Genomic DNA, 21,712 nt, shown 5'->3' on the forward strand with positions numbered 1-21,712 from the left:
TTTAGTATTAATTAAACTACATCAATACAAGCAGGCAAAACTAACTTTGTTATTAGCTAATTATTTGGAACACAGAATGTATTACTTTCCATAATCTGCTTAGCTCTGCATTCTTTCATGTTGGTCTAAGACAATGAACTCAGTATATAGCTGCATAAGGAAAGCCTCTCCTATACCAATCACTGCCGCCTTCATTCCTCAGGTATTTTGAATTGAGAAACGAAACGCAGTCAGTCCAAAAGAAGAGAGGAGAGAAAAAGAAGCCTGCAGTTCTCACCTTTGGCTTCATATTGGAATCACCTGGAGAGTATCGTAAACTACAGCAGCCTAGGTCCACTGCCAAAGATTCTGTTTAACTGGAGTGAATGCAAGCCAGAGTAACGGGAGCTTTAAAAGTTCCTCAGGTGATTCTAATGTGCAGCCAAAGTGAAAAACCACTGCATAAACCAGAAGCCCCCAAACTTATATGCCAACTAGAATCACCTTGGAACTGTCAACGTTCCAAATTCCAGGCCACAGCACAGACCAATGAAATCACCATCTTTGGGGGAGGGGCAGGGGCATCAGGAGCTTTTTGAAGCTCCCCAGGTGATCCCAATATGTTTGGGGATCCACTGCCACACTGCCACACACCACTGGTTCTCGACCCTAGTTAGACATTGAGAAATAACCCAAAGAACTTTAAAAAATCCCAGTGTCCAGGCAGTATCCCAAGCCAATTAAATCGCAACCTCTAGGGACGAGAGCCTGAGACATCCGTATTTTTTAAATGCTCCCCATGTGATTAGAGTGGACAGGATGGGTTAAGCAGCACTGCTCTAGACTCGATGTACTGTAGGAAAGCATGCATTAAAAAAAAAAAATAGAAAGCATGCTTGAAAGTCCCTCAATCTAACACACAGTTTGAAAGACTTGGAAATTGCTTAAAAAGGCAAATAAAAATATATCTCCTTTACTTCAGATATTTCTATCCATTACGCTAGTTTCTTTTTGAAGAACACATTCTCTCTAAAGGATACAGATTCCTCACCGAGATTGGAGGTAGGAGGAAACACGTTCATATTCCCTCTCAGTCATTTATGAGCCGTCTCTGAAAAGTAGTTTTCTTGACTGTAAGCAGTACTTAGCCCAAAGAATGTTTCTTAGAATTAAATGAGATAATGCATGGAAAAGCTTTAGAAGAGGGCCTAGCACACACAAAAAACATTCATTAAGGAGTTTTTCTTCTCATCACCTTTACCCTGGTTTCTTAAAATGATTAAATCCCAGTCACTATCACCTTAAAGAACAACAACAACAAATCTGGAGAAAATAAAGTTAGCTCTCACTGCTTGCTTGTGCTTTAGTTTCCAGGAAGTGACTTTATTTTACACACACACACAGGCACACACACACAATCTACTTGGAAACAAGCAAGGGCAAGTAAATACCCAAGACATCAAACCAACATAATGCCTGCTAAACTCAGAACAATCTAAAAGTGGCAGCTTTTATCTTCTTTTATGACTACCTAACTGCAATTCTAAGAATGTATTTCATGTCAGTATTTGGGGGATGAATAATTTTTTAAGTTATTGAAATCTAATATCTTAAGTGAATCAAGGTTTTAAATGAAACTTGATCCGTAACGCAGTCTGTGTTACCAAGACAACTCAGCATTAAGTATAAAATTTCCTTTTTGTTAAAAAAAAAAAATCAGTAACTTTAATCTCGCTGGGAGATGAGTAGAAGGGCAGATTTAATCAGAACTGCAAAATTAACCTAAAACTCAGAAAGCAGAATGACTGAGCAGTGGCCGGGCCCTAACCACTGGAAGTCAGACACACTAGGTCCAAATTCTTGCTCTACCACTAGGCTGGTCTGTCTCCTGGGTCAAGCCACTCACCCCCTCTACACCCATTCCCTAATCTATAAGATAGGAATTTCACATGCACACAGTTATAAGAATTCAACGAAATAAGCCACATGAAATAACAGGTCTGGTACCAGGCCCAGCACATAAGCATTCAAAAAAATCTTATTTTTATTATAGTAATTATTTCATGAATTGAAATAGAAATTCAATTATTTCCATTATTTTAAATAAAATGGTAATTCCATTCAATTCAACATACAGTTGACCCTTGAACAACAAGGGCTAGAACTGTGCAGGCCCACATATATGTGGATTTTTATATATATGTGTGTGTGTATATGTATATACACACACACACACAGGAAAATTTTTTGGAGATTTGTGACAATTTGAAAAAACTAGCAGATGCCCCCCACAGCACAGAAATATCCAGAAAATTTAAGAAAAACTTAGGTATATCACGAATGCATAAAATATATGTAGATACTTGTCTATTTTATCACTTACTACCATAAAATACACATAAATTTTTTTTTTTTTTTGGCCAGCCACACGGCATGCAGGATCTTCCCCGACCAGGCATGAACCTTGGGAGCTCGGAGTCTTAACCACTGGACCGCCAGGGAAGTCCCAAATACACATAAATTTTTAAAAAGTTAAAATGTATCAAAACGTACTCACACAAACACTTAAGGACCACACATAGCACCATTCCCAGTGCAGAGAAATGTAAACAAACGTAAAGTTGCAGTATTAAATCATAACTGCACAAAATTAACCGTAGTACCGACTGTATCTCAGTAATAATTTCCTAGGATCTCCTGTTGCTACCACACTGGGCGCAAGTGTTGCAAAGTATCTGCTTGAAACGCCACGCCACGTGAGGCTCATCATCTCCACGTGAGCAGTTCATCTCTCCAGTCAATTGCAAATTGCAGTAAAAGGCAATCTCTGGCAGTTCTCTGGTAGTTTTCATCATGTTTGTGCAATACTATGAACCTTGAAATAACACCACGGGACCCACACGATGTGCCATTAGTGATGCTGTAAGTGCTCCCAAGAAGCAGAGAAAAATCATCACATGACAAGAAGAGGGTGAATGGCTTGATATGTACCGCAGATTCAGATCTGCAGCTGCCGTTGGCTGCCACTTCAAGATAAATGAGTCCAGTGTAAGGACCATTGTTAAAAAAAAAGAAAAGGAAATTCATGAAGCTGTCGCTGCAGCTACACGAGCAGGCGTGAAAACCTTGCGCTTTTTGCAAAATGCCTTTGTATCTCATATTGAAAATGCAGCTTTTATGTGGGTGCAGGATTGTTATAAAAAAGGCATACCTGTAGATGAATATGAGTCAAAAGGCAAAATCATTATATGACAACTTAAAGCAAAAGGAAGGTGAAGGATCTAAAGCTCGAGAATGTAATGCCAGCAAAGGATGGTTTGATGATTTTAGAAAGAGGTTTGGTTTTTAACATGTCAAGGTAACAGGAGAAGCAGCTTCTGCCAACCAAGAGGCAGCAAAGGAATTCCCAGCAAAGAAAATCATTAAGAAAGGATATCTGCCGGAAAGGGTTTTTAATGTAGTCAAAACTGCTCTATTCTGGGGTGCAAAAAAAAGCCTCAAAGGACATTTATTAGTAAGGAAGAGAAGCCAGCACCAGGATTTAAGGCAGGAAGGGGTAGGCTAACTCTACCGTTCTGTGCAAATGCAGTAGGGTTTACAATCACGACTGCCCTTCTCTATAAAGCTGCTAACCCCTGAGCCTTGGAGAGAAAAGATAAAAACCAGCTGCCAGGCTTTTGGTTGTACAGAAAGAAGGCCTGGACAATGAGAACACTTTTTCTGGACTGATTCCATGGATGCTTTGTCCCTGAAGTCAGGAAGTACCTTGCTGGTAAGGAACTGTCTTTTAAAGATCGTTTGATATTGGACAATGCCCCTGGCCATCCAGACCCCATGAGTTCAACACCAAAGGCGTCAAAGTGGTCTCCTTGCCCCCACACACAACATCTCTAATTCAGCCTCTAGATCAGGGGGTCAGAAGGACCTTTAAGGCTCATTACACATGGTAGTCTACGGAAAGGACTGTCAGATCCTTGACAGACAGAACATTAGGAAAGTCTGAAAGGGTTACACCACTGAAGATGCCATCCTTGTTCTAGAAAAATGTGTGAAAGCCATCAAGCCAAAAACAATAAATTCCTGCTACAGAAAACTGTGTCTATTTGTTGGGCATGACTTCACGGGATTTACAACAGAGCCAATCAAGGAAATCACGAAAGGGATTGTGGATACAGTTAACAACAACAACAACAACAACAAAAAAGGTGGGGCTTCAAGATATGGGTCTTGGAGAAATTCAAGAGCTAGCAGACACCACACCAGAGGAGCGAACAGAAGATGACTGCATGGAGATGAGCGCTTCCTAACCAGTGCCAGACGACGAGGAAGAAGACAGAGAAGAAGCAGTGCCACAAGCCAATGGACACGAGGCAATCTCAGAAGCGTTCGATTATTCAAGACTGCTTTTGACTTCTTTTACGACATGGACCCTCCTCCTATGATACGGGCACCAAGACTAAAGCAAGTGGTGGAAGAAGGACTAGTACCATATAGAAACGCTTTTAGAGAAATGAAAAAGCAAAAAGGTCAGACAGAAATTGCTATGTATTTACATAAAGTCACACTGACTGTGCCTGCCTGCCTCTCCTGCCTTCCCTCCCCCACCCCTGAGACAGCAGGGAGATGCTGACATGTCCATGGAATCTGAGTAACATGGATGGCCACGGCAGGGTTTTGAGAAGGGTGGCCTAAGAAGGGTGGATCACATTGGGTGCTATGTTGAGAACAGAGGGGCAAGCAGAGAGGCTAACCTGCCACAAGGATATTACATAATCTAAGCAAGAAATGATGGTGGCTTGGACCAAGGTGGTGGCAGTGGAGGTGGCAAGAAGGGCTTATCAGCTGGGCCTATTTCAAAGGTATAGTCAAAGGCTCTATTTTGAAGGTAAGTTTGAAGGATTTTCTAATGGATTGGATGTAGGTTATGAGAAACAGGTGTCAATGATTTCTATAAAGTTTTTGGACTAAGCAAGAGTCACCATCAATTGAGACAAGTTGGCAGTAAGAAAGCCTTAGGGGTAACATGGGGGTAACAAGTATTGGGGGGGTGGAGGTAGATACCATGTGTTCAACTTTGGACACGTGAAGTTTAATATGTCTGTTAGATAGCTGAATGTGTGTCCAACATTCAAGTTTGGATTCTGGGAGAAAGGCCTATGTGGAAATAAACATTTTTGCGAAATGGATGGTATTTCTATCCAAGGGCCCGAAGCAGATTACCAAGGCAAAAAAGGCAGTTAGAGAAGAGGACCAAGGACTTAAGTCTACGCAATCACATATCTGAGGAAAGAAGAGGGACCAACAAAGGACGTTACCAGGGAAGAATGAGGAAAACTTACAGGCAAAGAGATCAACTGCTATCTTCTCGGAGAGCTACAGCTAATAAATATCAGACACCTACGAAAACAAACAAAAACCAAGACCAAGAAAAAGCCTGTGGGTAAGGCTTTAAAAGAATAATTCTGGGATTTTAAAATATCCTAATTTTCTCAAAAGTAAGGCACTGAGAATATGTAAAAGCTTGGTTCTCTCCTTCAAGAAGCACATTTCTATTTCATGCTCACTGTCAGAGGCGATTACAGTGCTCCTCCAAAAACAAGGCCCTCAGGGACTCAACCTCATGCTGTCTTTCACCGTCCTCAAAGAAATATGTCAGAAAATAAGACATCCTCCAAATTTCTAATGGAAAGCAGTCCTGGGGCCGGAGGACAGCCCAGGCAACAGCAGACACTACATTTCAGTAGCAAATCTATAGGGATATTTCCCACTGTGTGTCTGTCTGTCTCTCTGTCTCTCTCTCTCTCTCTCTCACTCACACACACAGAGCCTGTTCACTTCATGTTTCCCTAAACCTTATCCCTTTCACCTCTAAACTCTGCTTTGGTTTTGTTTTGTTGTTGTTGTTTTTGTTTTTCGGTTTGGAGGTTTTTATTGTTGTTGTCGTTGTTCGTTTTCTTTGTTTTTGTTTTTTCTTAAGCAAGTTTTGTGACATTTCTCAGCCTGAACAGCGTCCTGATCCTGAATACTCACTACAGTCATCATATTAACTAGGAAGCACTCCTTACCTCACTGAAAGATGCCAAAGCAAAAACTTAAGATTCCAGAATTTTTATCCTAAGGTCATAGCAATAAGCTGAATAACCCAGAAATAAAAATGATATAAGGTTTGGGCTTCCCTGATGGTGCAGTGGTTAGGAATCTGCCTGCCAACACAGGCGACATGGGTTCAAACCCTGGTCCGGGAAGATCCCACATGCTGCGGAGCAACTAGGCCCGTGCACCACAACTACTGAGCCTGCGCTCTCAACCCCGTGAGCCACAACTACTGACCCCACATGCCACAACTACTGAACCCCACGTGCCTAGAGCCGGTGCTCCGCAACAAGAGAAGCCACCACGATGAGAAGCCTGCGCACCACAACGAAGAGTAGCCCCCACTAACCACAGCTAGAGAAAGACCACACGCAGCAATGAAGACGCAACACAGCCAAAAATAAATATTTTTTTTAAAAAATGATATAAGGTTCAATGTAGAGTATTCCTATTCCTTTGGGGGTTGATTAACCCCCCCCCCATTCTGAATACTTTCTTATGCCTTTTTTTAAATTGAGGTATAATTGATATGTGTGAGTATTCCTCTTTCTAAAGATTGGACCAATCAGAAATAAAACATTTTCTTCTTTCTTCTCAAATAACAATATAGCTCCTGGCCAAAGATGTTCCTAAGAACCCCTCCTGGCTGAAAGTCATATATAATATATCTTTGATACAGCCACTTCTACTATGATGTTTATTTCATAAATAAACTTCGGAAAACAATTAGCAGGCGGTGTTCTCTTCCCCGCCTCCCTGACATTCCTTTTGGATGTATACTTCAGCACACCTCGTTCCTGAGGACCATCTATTGGAGACCCTTTATTTTTCGCATTACTTCACTTCTAGCTTAAACTATAGATTAAAACATCTAGCAACAAATGATGTCACCTTCACATTTGCACCTTCAGCACCGAGGACTTTCCTCACAGAGAGGGTTCACTCACTTGATGTCAGCTGAACTGATGGGAAGCTGAGCTAAAGAAACCTGAACTCCATTCTCTGAAAACTATTTCTCCCTGCCATGGTGGTATTTAGAGGGCGGCAGTGAGCATTCTGAAAAAAGGCCGAGTTGCACTGTAATTCTGACCTACTTGTAATCAATGTAAAGTTAATTTTGCATGCATATAAAGGGGAAAGCTAATAAAAGTCATGGGAAGAAAGCTGCTTTGATGATCGATGAAATAACTGAAAAGACAGTGATTGCCCTTGGAATTGAGAATAGATGCATGAAAAGGGAATGTTTAAAAGATGAGTATATCTTCAAAGTGTGCTCAAGGCTGGCCACTCAGCTAAAGCTGGACACTCAGAGGCAAAAACAACAGTACGCACAACAAGTCTCATCCTACGCAAAAATAACGATCATCAAATGACTGAACCAGACCCATAGGAGAGAGCGGGTGATCATCATGGGCTAGGAAAGCACCCTGTAAAACAGGACTCCAAGCTAGAGTAAGGGAAATTATTAATGAGTGACCTCTAAGGAAAGGCTAAAGTGGAGATACCCAGAAAATGACAAACTAAGAAGGAAATGGAACTAATCATATTGTGGTAATTATTTCACAGCCTGTCTATATATCAAATTGTCATGTTGTACATGACACAATGCTATGTATCAATTGTACCTCAGTAAACCTGGAAGAAAACACAATGCTTACACAATGCTATATGTCAACTGTACCTCAGTAAACCTGGAAGAAAACAGTCATGTTAAAAATAATAATAATTTTATTAGCTGTGATAATGATATTGTGTTGATGAAAAAAATCTAATGTTTAAAAGAGATTCATACTGAAGTTTGAAGGCAAATGTGATACTTGGGATTTGTCTTAATTACTTCAGCAAAGAAAAAAGGGGAGATAGAGAAGTAAGTATGCCAAAATTTTGACAATTTTTAAATAGGGGAGAAAAGGATATGGGGGTTTATTGTGCCATTCTATTTTGTGTATACTTGGACATTTTCATAATACGATTTTTTAAGAAGTTTAGATTAAAAAAGAAATCACGGCTTCCCTGGTGATGCAGTGGTTAAGAATCCACCTGCCAATGCAGGGGACATGGGTTCGAGCCCTGGTCCGGTAAGATTCCACATGCTGTGGAGCAACTAAGCCCACGCGCCACAACTACTGAGCCTGCGCTCTAGAGCCCTCGTGCCACAACTACTGAAGCCCATGCGCCTAGAGCCCGTGCTCCGCAACAAGAGAAGCCACCGCAGTGAGAAGCCTGCGCACAGCAACGAAGAGTAGCCCCCGCTCACCACAACTAGAGAAAGCCCGCATGCAGCAAAGACGACCCAACGCAGCCAAAAATAAATAAATAAAATAAATAAATAATAATTTAAAAAAAAGAAATCAGATCAATTCAGGTTATTAGTAAGGAAAAATAACCATGGTATATTAAAGGGTAAAAATAAAGCACTGTAAATTTTAAAAAGGGAATAAATGTGGAACTAGGAAAAAATAATAGACTCTCCACCAGGGGCTGATATGAAATCTAGAGTTAGTTACGTTCCTGCATCTTTACCATCCAAAAGTAGGATGTGTGTCAGAGCTGCACCCAGGTGATGGCACTCGGTTCAGAAGAGGTAGAGTCACTTGCATTAGTCTCACCATCCTCACCCTGAAGCTGACTATCCAGAAAGGAGGGTGACCTGTTTTATTTATACCCTTAAGGATGAATAAAAGATAGAATATAGAGATTTCACTGATTGCAGGAGGAATTCAGGTTCATTAAAAAAGAAAACTTTAGATTATAACCATTGATAAAGACTGAGTGAAGTTATAAAATCTCACTGCCAAGTTGAATGCCCACAGTAAACAACCATCAATTTGAACACCAGATTACTTACTGCCAAGAGCCAAGAACATAGAAAACATAATACTCTGAAATATTAAAATTCTATCATTTTGCCAAAGTTATAATAAAAAGAAAAAAATTAACATTTTTGTATCGTAGACCACCCCAGTCTTCCATAAGAACTTCGGATTCTTACAAATTATGTATTTCACCCTTTGGTAATTAGTTTTTTTTTTTTTCCTTTTCTAATACTATAGTTTCACAGCAGGATTTGCTTTGGTTATGATAGCAATGAGAGAGATTTTCAAAAAAGTAATGTCTTGATTAAGCACAGAATAAAGTAAAAAGCATTAACAAATAGTCACCACCATCCAAAAATTGGAAACTAAGGAAGTTCTCATCTTAGTGAAAATATAATGAGAGCTCCTTTATGCCCATGTGCCGACCTGTCTACTGCCCATCACACCTTCAAATATACACCTATTTTCTACTACTACTTTAAAGAAAAACTGCTTTGGTACCCTGAAGGGTGTCAGTGTACAAATATCAACCAGTTCCAATTTGGAAACCTTTCTAGAAAATTTATTGTCGATTCTATAAAGACATGACTTGCTGACATGGTAACATTTTGTCAAGTCAATTAATTAAGGTATGCAAAAAGAATCCTTTGTGAGAATTACAAGGGCAAAGTAGATACTCTATCAAAGCTATTTCTAAGGATGAAATGAATGGCAGTTGTTGAATGTTTGGTGGTCACCCTCACCCCCTTAGGCATTCTCACCCCTACTCAGGATTCACTTGTTCACAGACATGCTCTTCCTTTCTCCCTGCAATCCTGTATCTGTCCTCCCCCTACAAGACTATATATATATATATATATATATATGTTTTAAAACCCTTTTGTCTCTTACACCATGGATACCTAAAGACAAACCATCTGAGATACCTACTGATTAAAGCAAGCACAAGGTGGGATTTCCCTGGTGGTCCAGTGAGTAAGACTCCGCCCTTCCAATGTGGGGGGCGGGGGGAGCCCGGGTTCGATCCCTGGTCGGCGAACTAGATCCCGCATGCATGCTGCAACTAGGAGTCCACACGCCTCAACTAAGAAGTCTGCATGCTGCAACTAAAGATTCTGTGTGCCACAACTGAGACCCAGCGCAGCATAAATAAATAAATAATAAATAAAAATAAATATTAAAAAAAAAAAGGCAAGCACAAGGTTACTAACCAGGTATACCTTTCTGCACCCTCCAACAAGCTAGGCAGACAACAAAGACTAGTGTTCACCGACCTCACCTAACACATGTTATTAACGTGAAGAAAGGCAGCCTCATGATTTATTCATCTCTTATTTCCATTTAAAGTGCACTTGCAAAAATACTCCTGTCAGAAAAATTACCGTCAAAACTCAGATTGTCGTTCTGTATCAAGGACATCTCGGAATGGAAAAATGAATGTCTACTCCTCAGGACTGCTTCCTCCCATACAAATCCCCTGGGACACAGTTTATTCAGGGAGATTCCCAGATGTCCAGGAAACACACATCTTCAGCCATCACCCCATTATTTAAGGGTTCAACTGACTCTTTAGGCACTAAACCAAAAGAAACTGATTAGACTCTAAAGACAAATTACTGGCATTTCCCTGCTTCTGATATTATTACCAGGGATGATTCATTTTACCTGTCAACTTGGCTGGGCCATGGTGCCCAGATATTTGGTCAAACATTATTCTGGATATTGCCATGAAGGTGTCTTTTGGATGAGATTAACGTTTAAGGCAGTGGGCTTTGAGTAAAGCAGACTGCCCTCTCTAATGTGGGTGGACCTCACCCAATCAACTGAAAGCCTTAAAAGAACAAAGGCTGACCTCCCCCAAGCAAGAAGGAATTCTGCCAGCAGACTGCCTCTGCATCTGAACTGCAATTCTTCTTAAATTTCCAGCCTGCTGGTCTATCCCAATGGATTATTTTTAATCTATCTTTTTGATTGGCCAAACCTGCACGATTACATGATCCAATTCCTTAAGCCAATCTCACTCTATCAATCTATATCTATCTATCTATCTATCTATATATATACACACACCCACACAGTGGGTGTGTTGACTCTGTTTCTCTGGAGAATTCTGACTAGTAACTATCCAAAAGAAAACAAGACTTTGCCTTGAAATTTATTTAAAAGGCATATGGTTTATTTGAAGATCAACAATCAATAATATTAACTAAATCAACAAACAGTCTAAGAAAAGCTAATAAATTCCTGATGTGGAGACTTCCTAGTTCTTCACCACACAGTTTCATTTAATTTTCCAAAAGACTGGTAAGAGACACTGCTTTATCCAAATAAGAGAAAATGACTTGTTCAAAAAAAAAAATGCTTGAGACTAAAAGCCAAGATGAAATATTAAAATATTTATTAGCATCTCTGAAGATGTACAATAGGTTAGCACATACACAGACACACACAAATATGTACAGGGCAACTTTCCCTAGAAAATTCATAAAGAATAAAATAAAGGTATAACTGACTATCCTTTATAAATTATTATTGATCTTGAATCATTATTTGCATTGCTTTCCCAACTTCTCCTAGGAAATCAGAAGAGTAATAAGAAGTACCGCGGTAAAAAATAACAAATAGATTTGGTCTTTGTTCCTGGTTCCCCACACAGAGCTCCTAGAACCCCTGGGATTTCCTGAGTGGTAGGAGTGTCTTTTGTCCTTCATAAGGAGACCCCTTTGAGCATACCTAAATTTATGCAAATGGGGTGACATAGGGCAGGATCCCTAAATAGCCTCAGGCTGGGGCTGGTCACCAGAAAGACCAAGTGTTTAAGGGACTGGAACTTTCAACCACACAGACCTGTGAGAAAGGGAAGAGGGGGCTACAAATTAAGCTCTATAGTCTCTTGAACAAGATCTGATGAGCTTCTGGGTTGGTGAACATGCCAGAAGGGTGGCCAACTCCATGGCGACAGAAGCTCCTGGCCTTGGGACCATTCCAGATGTACTTCTCCACCTGGCTGTTCTTCTGTGACCTCTATATATCCTTTATAATAACATGGCAAAAATAAGTAAATGTTTCTCTGTTCTGTGAGCCACTCTAACAAACCAGGAATCCAAGGAGGAGGGTGTGGGAACTTCCAATTTATAGCCAGTTGGTCAGAAGCACAGGTAACATCCCAGACTTGTGATTGGCAGCTGAAGTGGGGGGCAGTCTTATAGGACTGAATCCTTAACCTGCGGGGCCTGATGCTATCTCCAGACAGTGTCAGGATTGAATTAAATTTGTCGGACACCCAGGCAGTGTCGCTGAGACCTGGAGAACTGCTGGGTGATGTTAGGAAAACAACATCAGAAGCACTGAGACCTCAAGAAGCAGTGACCTGACCGAACAAATTTCTTCGCATCAAAGAATCACCTGATCTTCAAAATGCTAATTACTGGGGTTTATAAAGACTCCCATTGATGATGCTAGCACCACAAGAGGGCCTATGTCAAAACAACCATGGTTGCAATTCATCTTTTTTGTTGTTGTATATGAAAGGAAAGGATAAAGAGGAGAGGACTAACAAGTGGCAGGTGGAGACAGAGGCATGCACATTTAACAGGGAACCTAATAGATTTATTTCAGTTGATCATCTGCAGCTGTCGTTATATCACTTTACAAGTCCTCCACATCTATCTACGGTAGTGGGTCTCAAAGTATGGTCCCCAGTTCAATAACATCGATACCACCAGGAAATCTCAAAATGCACATTCTCGGTTGCTACCTCAGACTTACTGAATCATTCTCTGGGGAAGGAGACCAGGAATCTCTACTTTAATGCACGATTCTGATGCACACTAAAGCTTGAGAACCAGCCATCTCCAGTAGAGTCAAATACTTTGAACTATGAGACACAACTGGATCAGGAAATTCTAGAAACTGAGTGGCAGAATTCTACACATCACTGTGGATCATGTGGAGGAAATCTGATTAATATTAACCCTCCTTTTTTGTAAGGCATTTATTCAAAAATGCTTTCCCAATACCAACTGATATTACTTAAGAATTTTCCAGTGCTCTAAAATTCTCAGTCCATCCACAAGGCTGCTTTGTACCCAACAAGACAGAACAATAGCAGAAGTTTTTAGGAAGAATGAGGATATACTCCCAGGCAAAACTCACAGGCTGAGTGTACCACATTATAAATAGCTAAGCTTTGAATTAAGTTTTTTAATTCTCCCATCATATAAGATATAAAGTTATTAGTAAAAACTAAAAAGGCCAAGACATATATAATATTTCTACAAAGTTTTCACTTTCCTATATGAGAACTGCCAGCAAGGACAAAATCCTGCCAAAGGAGGCAATTCCTCTGCCAATTTAGTTCAGGCTATTAGCATCCCTTTGTAGAGGGATAATAAATACCTCTAAACTGCTTCATCACGTTCTGATGGTTTTCAATGGCTTCCTTTAAGATCATTTCAGGCTGGTCCATCTTCCACCGCCATTCAGTACCCACTGGATTGGTGTGGTGCCTAGAAAAAAGAGGCAGAAGTTCTAAAGGACTCCCTGCATTAAACCTCAGCTAGTTACCTCCTATGAAGGAGTCCATATAATTATAAAATCAGGGTTGGTTTCCTACAAAAAGCTCAGCTATTTATAGCTGTAGTTTACAACTTATTTTGAGTCATGACACCTAGCAGAGAGGGGTAGATGGCAAGTGCCTGGCCAAGACTGAGACTTACTCGGGACAATATAAAACGTGCAGCCCTCTCGCAGCCATACAACACCAGGCCAACAAGCATCCAGTAACGACCACCAGTAGAATATTGTTGCAAGACCCTCTCTGAGAGGCAGTGCAATGGGAAGACCTAATTGAAATCCCAGAAAGGAACAAAGCAGAAAAAAATGTAGAAAAATTATGGCCAACAATTTTCCAAAGTTAATGAGAAACAATTAACCACAGATCGAAGGAACTCGCAAAACAACAACCAGGGTATTTTGAAAACAGCCTAGGGCTTCCCTGGTGGCGCAGTGGTTGAGAGTCTGCCTGCCGATGCAGGAGACACGTGTTCGTGCCCCGGTCCGGGAAGACCCCACATGCCGCGGAGCGGCTGGGCCCGTGAGCCATGGCCACTGAGCCTGCGTGTCCGGAGCCTGTGCTCCGGACGGGAGAGGCCACAACAGCGAGAGGCCCACGTACCGCAAAAAAAAAAAAAAACAGCCTAAAAATACAGTATCTAAACTAATGAAAACAAAAGAAAATAAGAAAACCTTCAACTTAGAGAAAAAGGACACACTACTTAAGAACAAAGGTTAAAAATTATTTCTGAAAACTCATCAGAAAACAAATAAGCCAGATGAAACTATAATGACACCTGAAAGAATGCATAAAGGAAACAAACTTGTCAACTCAGAATTCTATACCCAGTGCAAATATCTTTCCAAAAATGGAGTAATAAAGACTTTTGCAGGACTTCCCTGGTGGCTCAGTGGTTAAGAAGCCACCTGCCAATGCAGGGGACACAGGTCAAGCCCTGGTCCGGGAAGATCCCACATGCCGTGGAGCAACTAAGCCCACGTACCACAACTACTGAGCCTGCGCTCTAGAGCCCATGCGCCACAACTACTGAACCAGCGCTCTAGAGCCTGCAAGCCACAACTACTGAGCCCGCGTGCCACAACTACTGAAGCCCACGCACCTAGAGTCCATGCTCCACAACAAGAGAAGCCACCACAATGAGAAGCCCACACACCGCAACAAAGCGTAGCCCCAACTCACTGCAGCTAGAGAAAGCCTGCATGCAGCAACGAAGACCTAATGCAGCATCTTTTAAAAAAAAAAAAAAATTGGCAAGCCCCTGATAAAACTGATCAAGAAAAAAAACAACAAATGCATAAATATAATATTAGGAATGAAAAAGGGGATTAATTACAGAAACAACAGAGCTTTAGGTAAATCTGAGTACAGTGTTGGGCAGAAATTGATTATTACAGATCATCACATATTTGGTCACCATGGCCATTCATTTTTACGTACCGCCAACAGAAGACACATTTATTTGCACACGCCAAGCTCGGGGTAGTTTCCATGCAACGATGGCTTTCAATGCCATAGAACGTATGTTTATAGCAACCTCCTCTCCCTCGGAGCATGGACTGTGAAAGTACAAAACAAACGATAATTTGAATAAAGTCCTCACAGCAAGGAAACAAAACACCAAGGCATCATTTTAAAGAAGAAACCATGCGTTTCGTAAGCATAAGTACCCCTACTGGTAGCTGCATGAGGCAGAAAATTAACATTAAAGCCTTATAGTGTTTTGATGGTGTTTGGGTTTTGATACTGCTCTGGGTTTTCTACAACCTAATGAGATAAATCTATGATTCATTAACTCTGAAAGTTCTATAGGGAGGACCATGGATGCTTTCATTTTCAAATCCACCCAACTGCCTCAAATATTAGTACAATAATATATAATGCCAAAGGAGAGATAAGACAGGCTCTCAGAATAGGGGGGGCGGTGTAGCGCTCATCTGAAAGAGTATCTCTGCATTTAACAAAGGAGGGTGGGTTAAGGAATGCAACCTGGAGCATATTCTATGTCAACCAAATGGTAGAATTTGAATATACTGAGACTGTTGAGGGGGCAAACAGCATGTACACAAGAAACAGATTATTCCAGAAAAGAACACTATTTAATATGTGATTGGTAAAACCACGGGAAGTGCAGTAAGAAAGGTAATTTGAAGAAACACTGCAGATCAACTCAGGGTTGGAATCACAAGATACTATCAAGCTTCCTGAGGTATCATCAGAAAGATCCGTCTAGGAGCTCTGTGCAAGATGGGCTTGATTCAGTAAAAGTGAAACCTGTGAGGAGGTTATGCAAGAAAGGTCATGGTGATTTGTCTCAAAACATTAGTGGAGGAAACAGGAAGGGTACTACAGAGGTACAATCAGTGCCATCCCCAATTAGAGGGGCAAAACAGAGGAAGTCATCCAAGATAACTGAGGTTTTGAGCCTAAGTGACTGACATACTATGGAACTAACAATGGGAACAACAGACGAGGAGACATAGATGGAGAGCCTTTACACATATATATCAGTGTATAATATACATCAGTGTACTGATATTACAATGCTGTCCACATAAAATCTACCAGCTTGCTACTGTGTCAGTTGATCACAAAGTCTTATTTTTTGGTCCTGATAAAAGGGGTTCCCCTGTCCATCTCACTTAGTACTTACACTAAGAAAAATAGAGTGAAGGAAAAATATTGTTCAGGATAACTGTTTCTACAAACTCTCTTCCAAGTTCCCAATAAAATATTCAAGAAGGCAAACAAAATATTTATATCTTGCAAGTAACACTGAAAACTACAAAGTCCACCACATGCAAAAGTCACAGAGTAATTACCACTAAATATCAACCTCACGCCAATGGAGAAACCAAGTTGAAGACTTGCATGTTTCACTCATTATTTAGCAATTAGTTAATGTACTTCAAGCATGCTGTGTACTGAATGTACAATGACTAATAAGACAGAGCCCCTACCCATGATCTGTTTGGAGGAAATGGCAAGTAAGCAAGAAAAATGTGCAATACTATTATGACAGTCTGATTGAATCAATTACGATTCTTTTGCAAGCAACAGAAACGGAGTCTGGCTAAAGAGAAAAAGAATTTATTGAAAGGATTTCACAGCTCATAGACCCATTATAAAGGCAAGAACGAAGGAAGGCTGGCAGCGGGACCACCACTCAATCCCCCAGAAGCCATATACTACAGACACCACCCCTCTCTGGATACCATCACCAGCACCACCCCTGAATGGCAGATGCTGCTGCCACCAGCACAAGAATGAGTTCTCCATGTCCCAGTCCCTTTCCATCACTCACTCCACACTCAAAGTCTCCGGCTGAAAAGAATGACTATCCTAGATGACACTTTTATACCCAAGTTGCCACAACGTGGTACCAGGAAACAGTATGTCTTCCTTAGCTTCTGCAGCAGGCAGTGGGCCCTCACATCAAACAAAGCCCATTTAATGGGAAATTCCCCAAACATGAAAACACTCAGATGCTGGGCAAGCAGAGAAAAGGCAAATGTCCAGCATGGTATTACTGGAGCCCATGGGACAGATGACCAACCAGGCTCAGCCTTCCAGGACCAGTGAGAACTCCTCAGAGGTGAGATGCCCAAACTGAATACTGAAAGGCTAAAAGGATAAAGGGACAGACACATGTGAAAAGCATGGCATGTTTTTCTTTTAAAAACTTTTCTGGGCTTCCCTGGTGGCGCAGTGGTTGAGAGTCCGCCTGCCGATGCAGGGGACATGGGTTTGTGCCCCGGTCCAGGAGGATCCCACACGCCGCAGAGCGGCTGGGCCCATGAGCCACGGCCGCTGAGCCTGCGCGTCCAAAGCCTGTGCTCCTCAACAGGAGAGGCCACAACGGTGAGAGCCCCGCGTATCGCAAAAAAAAAAAAAAAAAAAAGTTTTCTGTAAGTTTTACACTTTAGATTTAAGGTCCTGATCCATTTTGAGTTAATTTTGATGTATGTATTTTATGTATGTTTGTGTGTGTGTATGTGTCAGTGTGTGTACTTTTGGTGTATGTGGTTTGGTGGTAGTGGGGTTTTTTTGGTTTTTTGCCTATGGATGTCTAATCTCCCCAGCACCATTAGTTGGAAAGGTTATCCTTCCTCCAAGGAATTGCTTTTGAACCTTTGTAAAAAAATCAATTAAGCATATTTGTGGGTTTGTTTCTGAGATCTCCATTCTGTCCCATTGATCTATGTGTCCGTCCCTCCACCAACACCATACCGTCCTGATTACTGTAGCAATACAGTAAGCTGTAATATCTGGATATATGGTTCCTCTCCTTTTATTCTTCCTCAATGTTGTTTAAGCTATTTTACATTCCTGTGCCTTTACTTTTAAATTTTATAATAAGTTGTCTATTTCTACAAAAACCTTCCTGGGATTTTAATAGGAATTGCATTAAACCCACAGATCAATTCAGGCAAAATTGATGTTTTACAATATTGAGTCTTTCAATCCATGAACATTTATTTCGATTTACATTTAGATTTTTATTTACATTTACTTAGATTTTCATTGGTTTCTGATTTGAGATCTTTCCTCATTTCTAATATAAGTATGCATTGCTGGAAATTTCTCTCTGAGCACTGCTTGAGCTGCATCCTATACATCGATATAATTATTTTTTTTTTACTATCATTCAGTTCTATGTATTTTTTCATTTCCTTTGAGACTTCCTCTTTGACCCAAGGCTTATTCAGAAATGTATGTTTAATTTCCACATATTTAGAGATTTCCCTTTTGTTTCTATTATTGATTTCTAGTTTGATTCCATTATGGTCAGAGAACGCACTCTGTATGATTTTAATACTTATAAATCTGCTGAGGTTTGTTCTATGGCCTAAGACATGGTCTATCTTGGTGAATGTTCCATCGGCACTTGGAAGAAACGCACATCCTCCTGTTGCTGGGTGGTATGTTCTCTATATGTCAACTAGATCCTACTGGTTAACTCTACTGTTGAGATTTTCTAGAGCCTTGTGATTTTCAGTCTAGTACTTCTAGCAGTTGCTGAGAGGCAATTTCAAAGTGACCAACTATAACTGTGGGTTTGGTTTCTTTTGTTTTTTTTCTAATTTCTCCATTCAACTATGTCAGCTTTTGCTTGATTTATTTTGAGCCTCTGATGTTTGGTACATATTCATATAATGTAGATTGATCTTCTTATCATTACAAAATGTCACTCTCTGTCTCTAGTAATTTTCTTTGCTCTGAAGTCTACTTAATCTGGTATTAATACAGGCAATCCTGCTTTTTGGATTACTGTTGGCATGGTATATATTTTTCTATCATTTTACTCAACCTACCTGTGTCACTGAATTTGAAGTGAGTTTCTTGTAAACAACTTATATTTGGGTCATTTTTTAAATCCACTCTTCCAACCTGTATCATTTGATGGATATATGTAGAATATTTACATCTGAAGTAATTATTTATGAATTAGCCCTAAAATAGTCTACTATTTTATTATTTGTTTCTTGTTCCCTCTGATTCTCATTCCTATTAGTCTTTTCTTGATTTCCTACAGGTTACTTAAACATTTTTAGGATTCCATCTTAATTTTTTTTTGTTTTTGAGTGTATCTCTTTGTATAGTTTTTGTAGTGGTTGTTCTGGGTATAAAAATATACATACTAGTAGACCTATGACAGTCTACCAGTAAAAACATTTTACCACCTTCAAGTGAAGCGTGGAAACATCCCTTCCATTCAGATCTCTTTAATTTTCCCTCTTTTAAATTAAATATTATTGTCTTGAGTATCACATGGTGTTATAATTTTTGTTTCAATCATCAAATATGATTTATAAAAGTTATAAGGAAAATGATCATTTACTGTTTGTACCCATATTTCTGCTCTTTCCATCATTCTGCCTTCCTTTCTGGTGCTCTAAGAATCTTTTATCACTTCATTAGGTTGAAGAGCTTCCTTTAGCTGGTCCTTAAGAGAAGATTTGCTAGAAACAGATTCTTTCAGTTTTCTTTCACCTGATAATGTCTTTATTTAATCTTCATTCTTGAAGGATAGTTTTGCCAGTCACAGAAATCATGACTGACAGTTATTTTCTTTCAACACTTGAAAACCATGCGCTGCTTCCCTCTGGCCTCCATGATTTCAGATGAGAAATCTGACATCAAATTGATGTTAGTTCATTGTTTATCTCTAGCATCTTTCAAGACATTTTTCTTCTTTAGTTTTCAGATCATTAATTTTAGGGTATCTCCATGTGGATGTCCTTGGTTCTATCCTGTTTGGAGTTGGCTCTCTCTGCTGTTCAGATTGGCTAAATTCTTTTGACTTGTCCTGGTCACAGATCATTCTGTTATTTGGTAAGGTCCCTGACTCTATCCTCTGTCATCTCCACTCTATTACTGTGCCCATTCAGTGAGTTTTTATTTCTGTTATTGTATTTTTTCAATTTTATAATTCCTTCTTGGTTCCTTTTATAACTTCCATTTCTTTGCTGAGATTTTTTATTCTTTCATTTGTTTCAAGAGACTTTGTAACTGATTGCTGAAGCATTTTTATGACAGCTGCTTTAAAATCCTTGTCAGATGATTCCACCATCTGATTCATCTGGTGTTGGTTTCAGTTCATTATCTTTTTTTGCTCAAGTTGTGATTTTCACGGTTCTTGGAATGACAGGCGATTTTTTTTTACTGCATCCTAGACATTTTGTCTACTATGTTAGGAGGCTCTAGATCCTATTTCATTCTTTCATTTTAGCACCAGGCACTTTGTTTAGGTTGAGCCTGCAGGTCCTGGACTATTTTTGTATGCTGTGGCTCCAACGGCAGTTTAATTTTCAGAGGCTTTGCATTGAAATTTTGCTTGGGCTCCCATTGATCTCCGCTGGTAGCATCAGAGTGGGTGAAAGAGGTTTCTCCAGGGTGACCCACTAGAGGTCTCTCAATGGAGGAGGCGAGTCTCAGGCCAGCAGGCTTCCCAGAGCAGGCTGCTCGTGTGGCAGAGTCCCTCTGGCCAATGGCCCTGGGCAGCCCCAGTAACTCTGAGTGGGAGAGGGAAGTCTCCGGACACACAAACAAAGAGGCTTGGCTTCCCCAGATGGGCCACTTCTTGTGGTGGTGTCCCTCTTGCCAGTGCCACGCAGCCACCATGGTATCTCTCAGAGGGGGAAGGGAGTCTTTGGCCCAGCAGGCATGGAGAATATTTCACAGGCCAGGTCGACTGTTGCAGGAGTAAGGTGGTAAGGAGGAGTCTCTCTCTTTCCACTTGTACTTGACCGCCTGGTATCTCTTAGCAGGAGAGGGGAATTTACGGTCCAGCAGGGAAGGAAAGCACTTGTCCCAGCTGCTTATTGGTGGGGCTCCCAACTGATCCCCTTTGCCAGTGGTTCTGGGCTCACTTGAATATGTCAGAGGGACTCCCAGTCCATACTAGGGAGAAACAAGCCTAACTGAGTGGCCTTCTATTGCTAGATTAAGGCTCAGTAAACACAGGGTCTGGGCTGCCTTCTTCTTTAGGTGGAGGGATGTAAGACATCCTGCTGCTCTGTTGTTCCTGCAGTGCTGGGGTCCCAAACCAGTCAGCCTTCCTCTTACCCCATTCCAGAGTTCTTGTTTGGTTGCCTCTTGTGCTTTCCAGGGTTTAGAGTTGTGCATAGCAGGAAGGAGCAAGGAGAAAAAGGTTTATGCCATCTTGTGCAGACTGGAAGTCTTTAGACATTATATTTTGAAAGGAAATGCTCCCATATCTAAAAATTAGTAGATAAGCTGGGTGCAAAAAGAAAACACATGAGAGCAATACATGCTTAGAACCAAGTTTTCATGTTATGAACCTAGGAGAAAAAGATTATAAATAACCTCAGATTCATTAATTCATGAATTCTTATCCTCGAGGCAAATAAGAGCAATACAACCTCGAAAATACAACTGTAGCCCAGCAGATCCACACTGAATGAATGCAAGATACCACTGCTAGATAGGCTCTGCGTACATCAACCTGGTGGGGATGGAGGTGGGGTGTTGGGAGGCAATGCTCCATGGGTCTTTCTCTGAATGTCCTGCAAGCAGAGGCCCTGACTGCCCTTTTTCTAGACTACCTTTTCAAAAAGTTTTACATAGTGAATAGCCTTGGAAGATACAGTGTCTCCCTCTGGGGCAAATGATGGGTATGTTTACTGCTCAGTATAATGAAGATGTGTCCTTCTAGGGCAAAGGTCAGGCAGGATTACTGCCAATTATAAAAGATTGATGTTCCCTAAGCCTGGGGCTCCTCTCCTAC

At 40.7% G+C, this 21,712-nt stretch overlaps 1 protein-coding gene across 3 annotated transcripts in view; it reads right to left on the bottom strand.

Annotated features, from left to right (window-relative positions):
* Positions 1 to 21,712, bottom strand: part of LOC137206838 (S-adenosyl-L-methionine-dependent tRNA 4-demethylwyosine synthase TYW1) — a 206,152-nt gene that overhangs the window by 133,291 nt on the left and 51,149 nt on the right. For all 3 annotated transcript variants that reach the window (XM_067705974.1, XM_067705973.1, XM_067705972.1), the window contains exons 10-11: positions 14,902 to 15,020; positions 13,287 to 13,396 (exon numbers count right to left, since the gene is read on the bottom strand). In XM_067705974.1, the coding sequence (XP_067562075.1) occupies positions 13,287 to 13,396; positions 14,902 to 15,020 (229 nt within the window). The remainder of the gene's footprint in view (positions 1 to 13,286; positions 13,397 to 14,901; positions 15,021 to 21,712) is intronic.

The sequence above is a fragment of the Pseudorca crassidens genome, chromosome 15 (assembly GCF_039906515.1).
Source record: "Pseudorca crassidens isolate mPseCra1 chromosome 15, mPseCra1.hap1, whole genome shotgun sequence".
Taxonomy (NCBI): Eukaryota; Metazoa; Chordata; class Mammalia; order Artiodactyla; family Delphinidae; genus Pseudorca; species Pseudorca crassidens.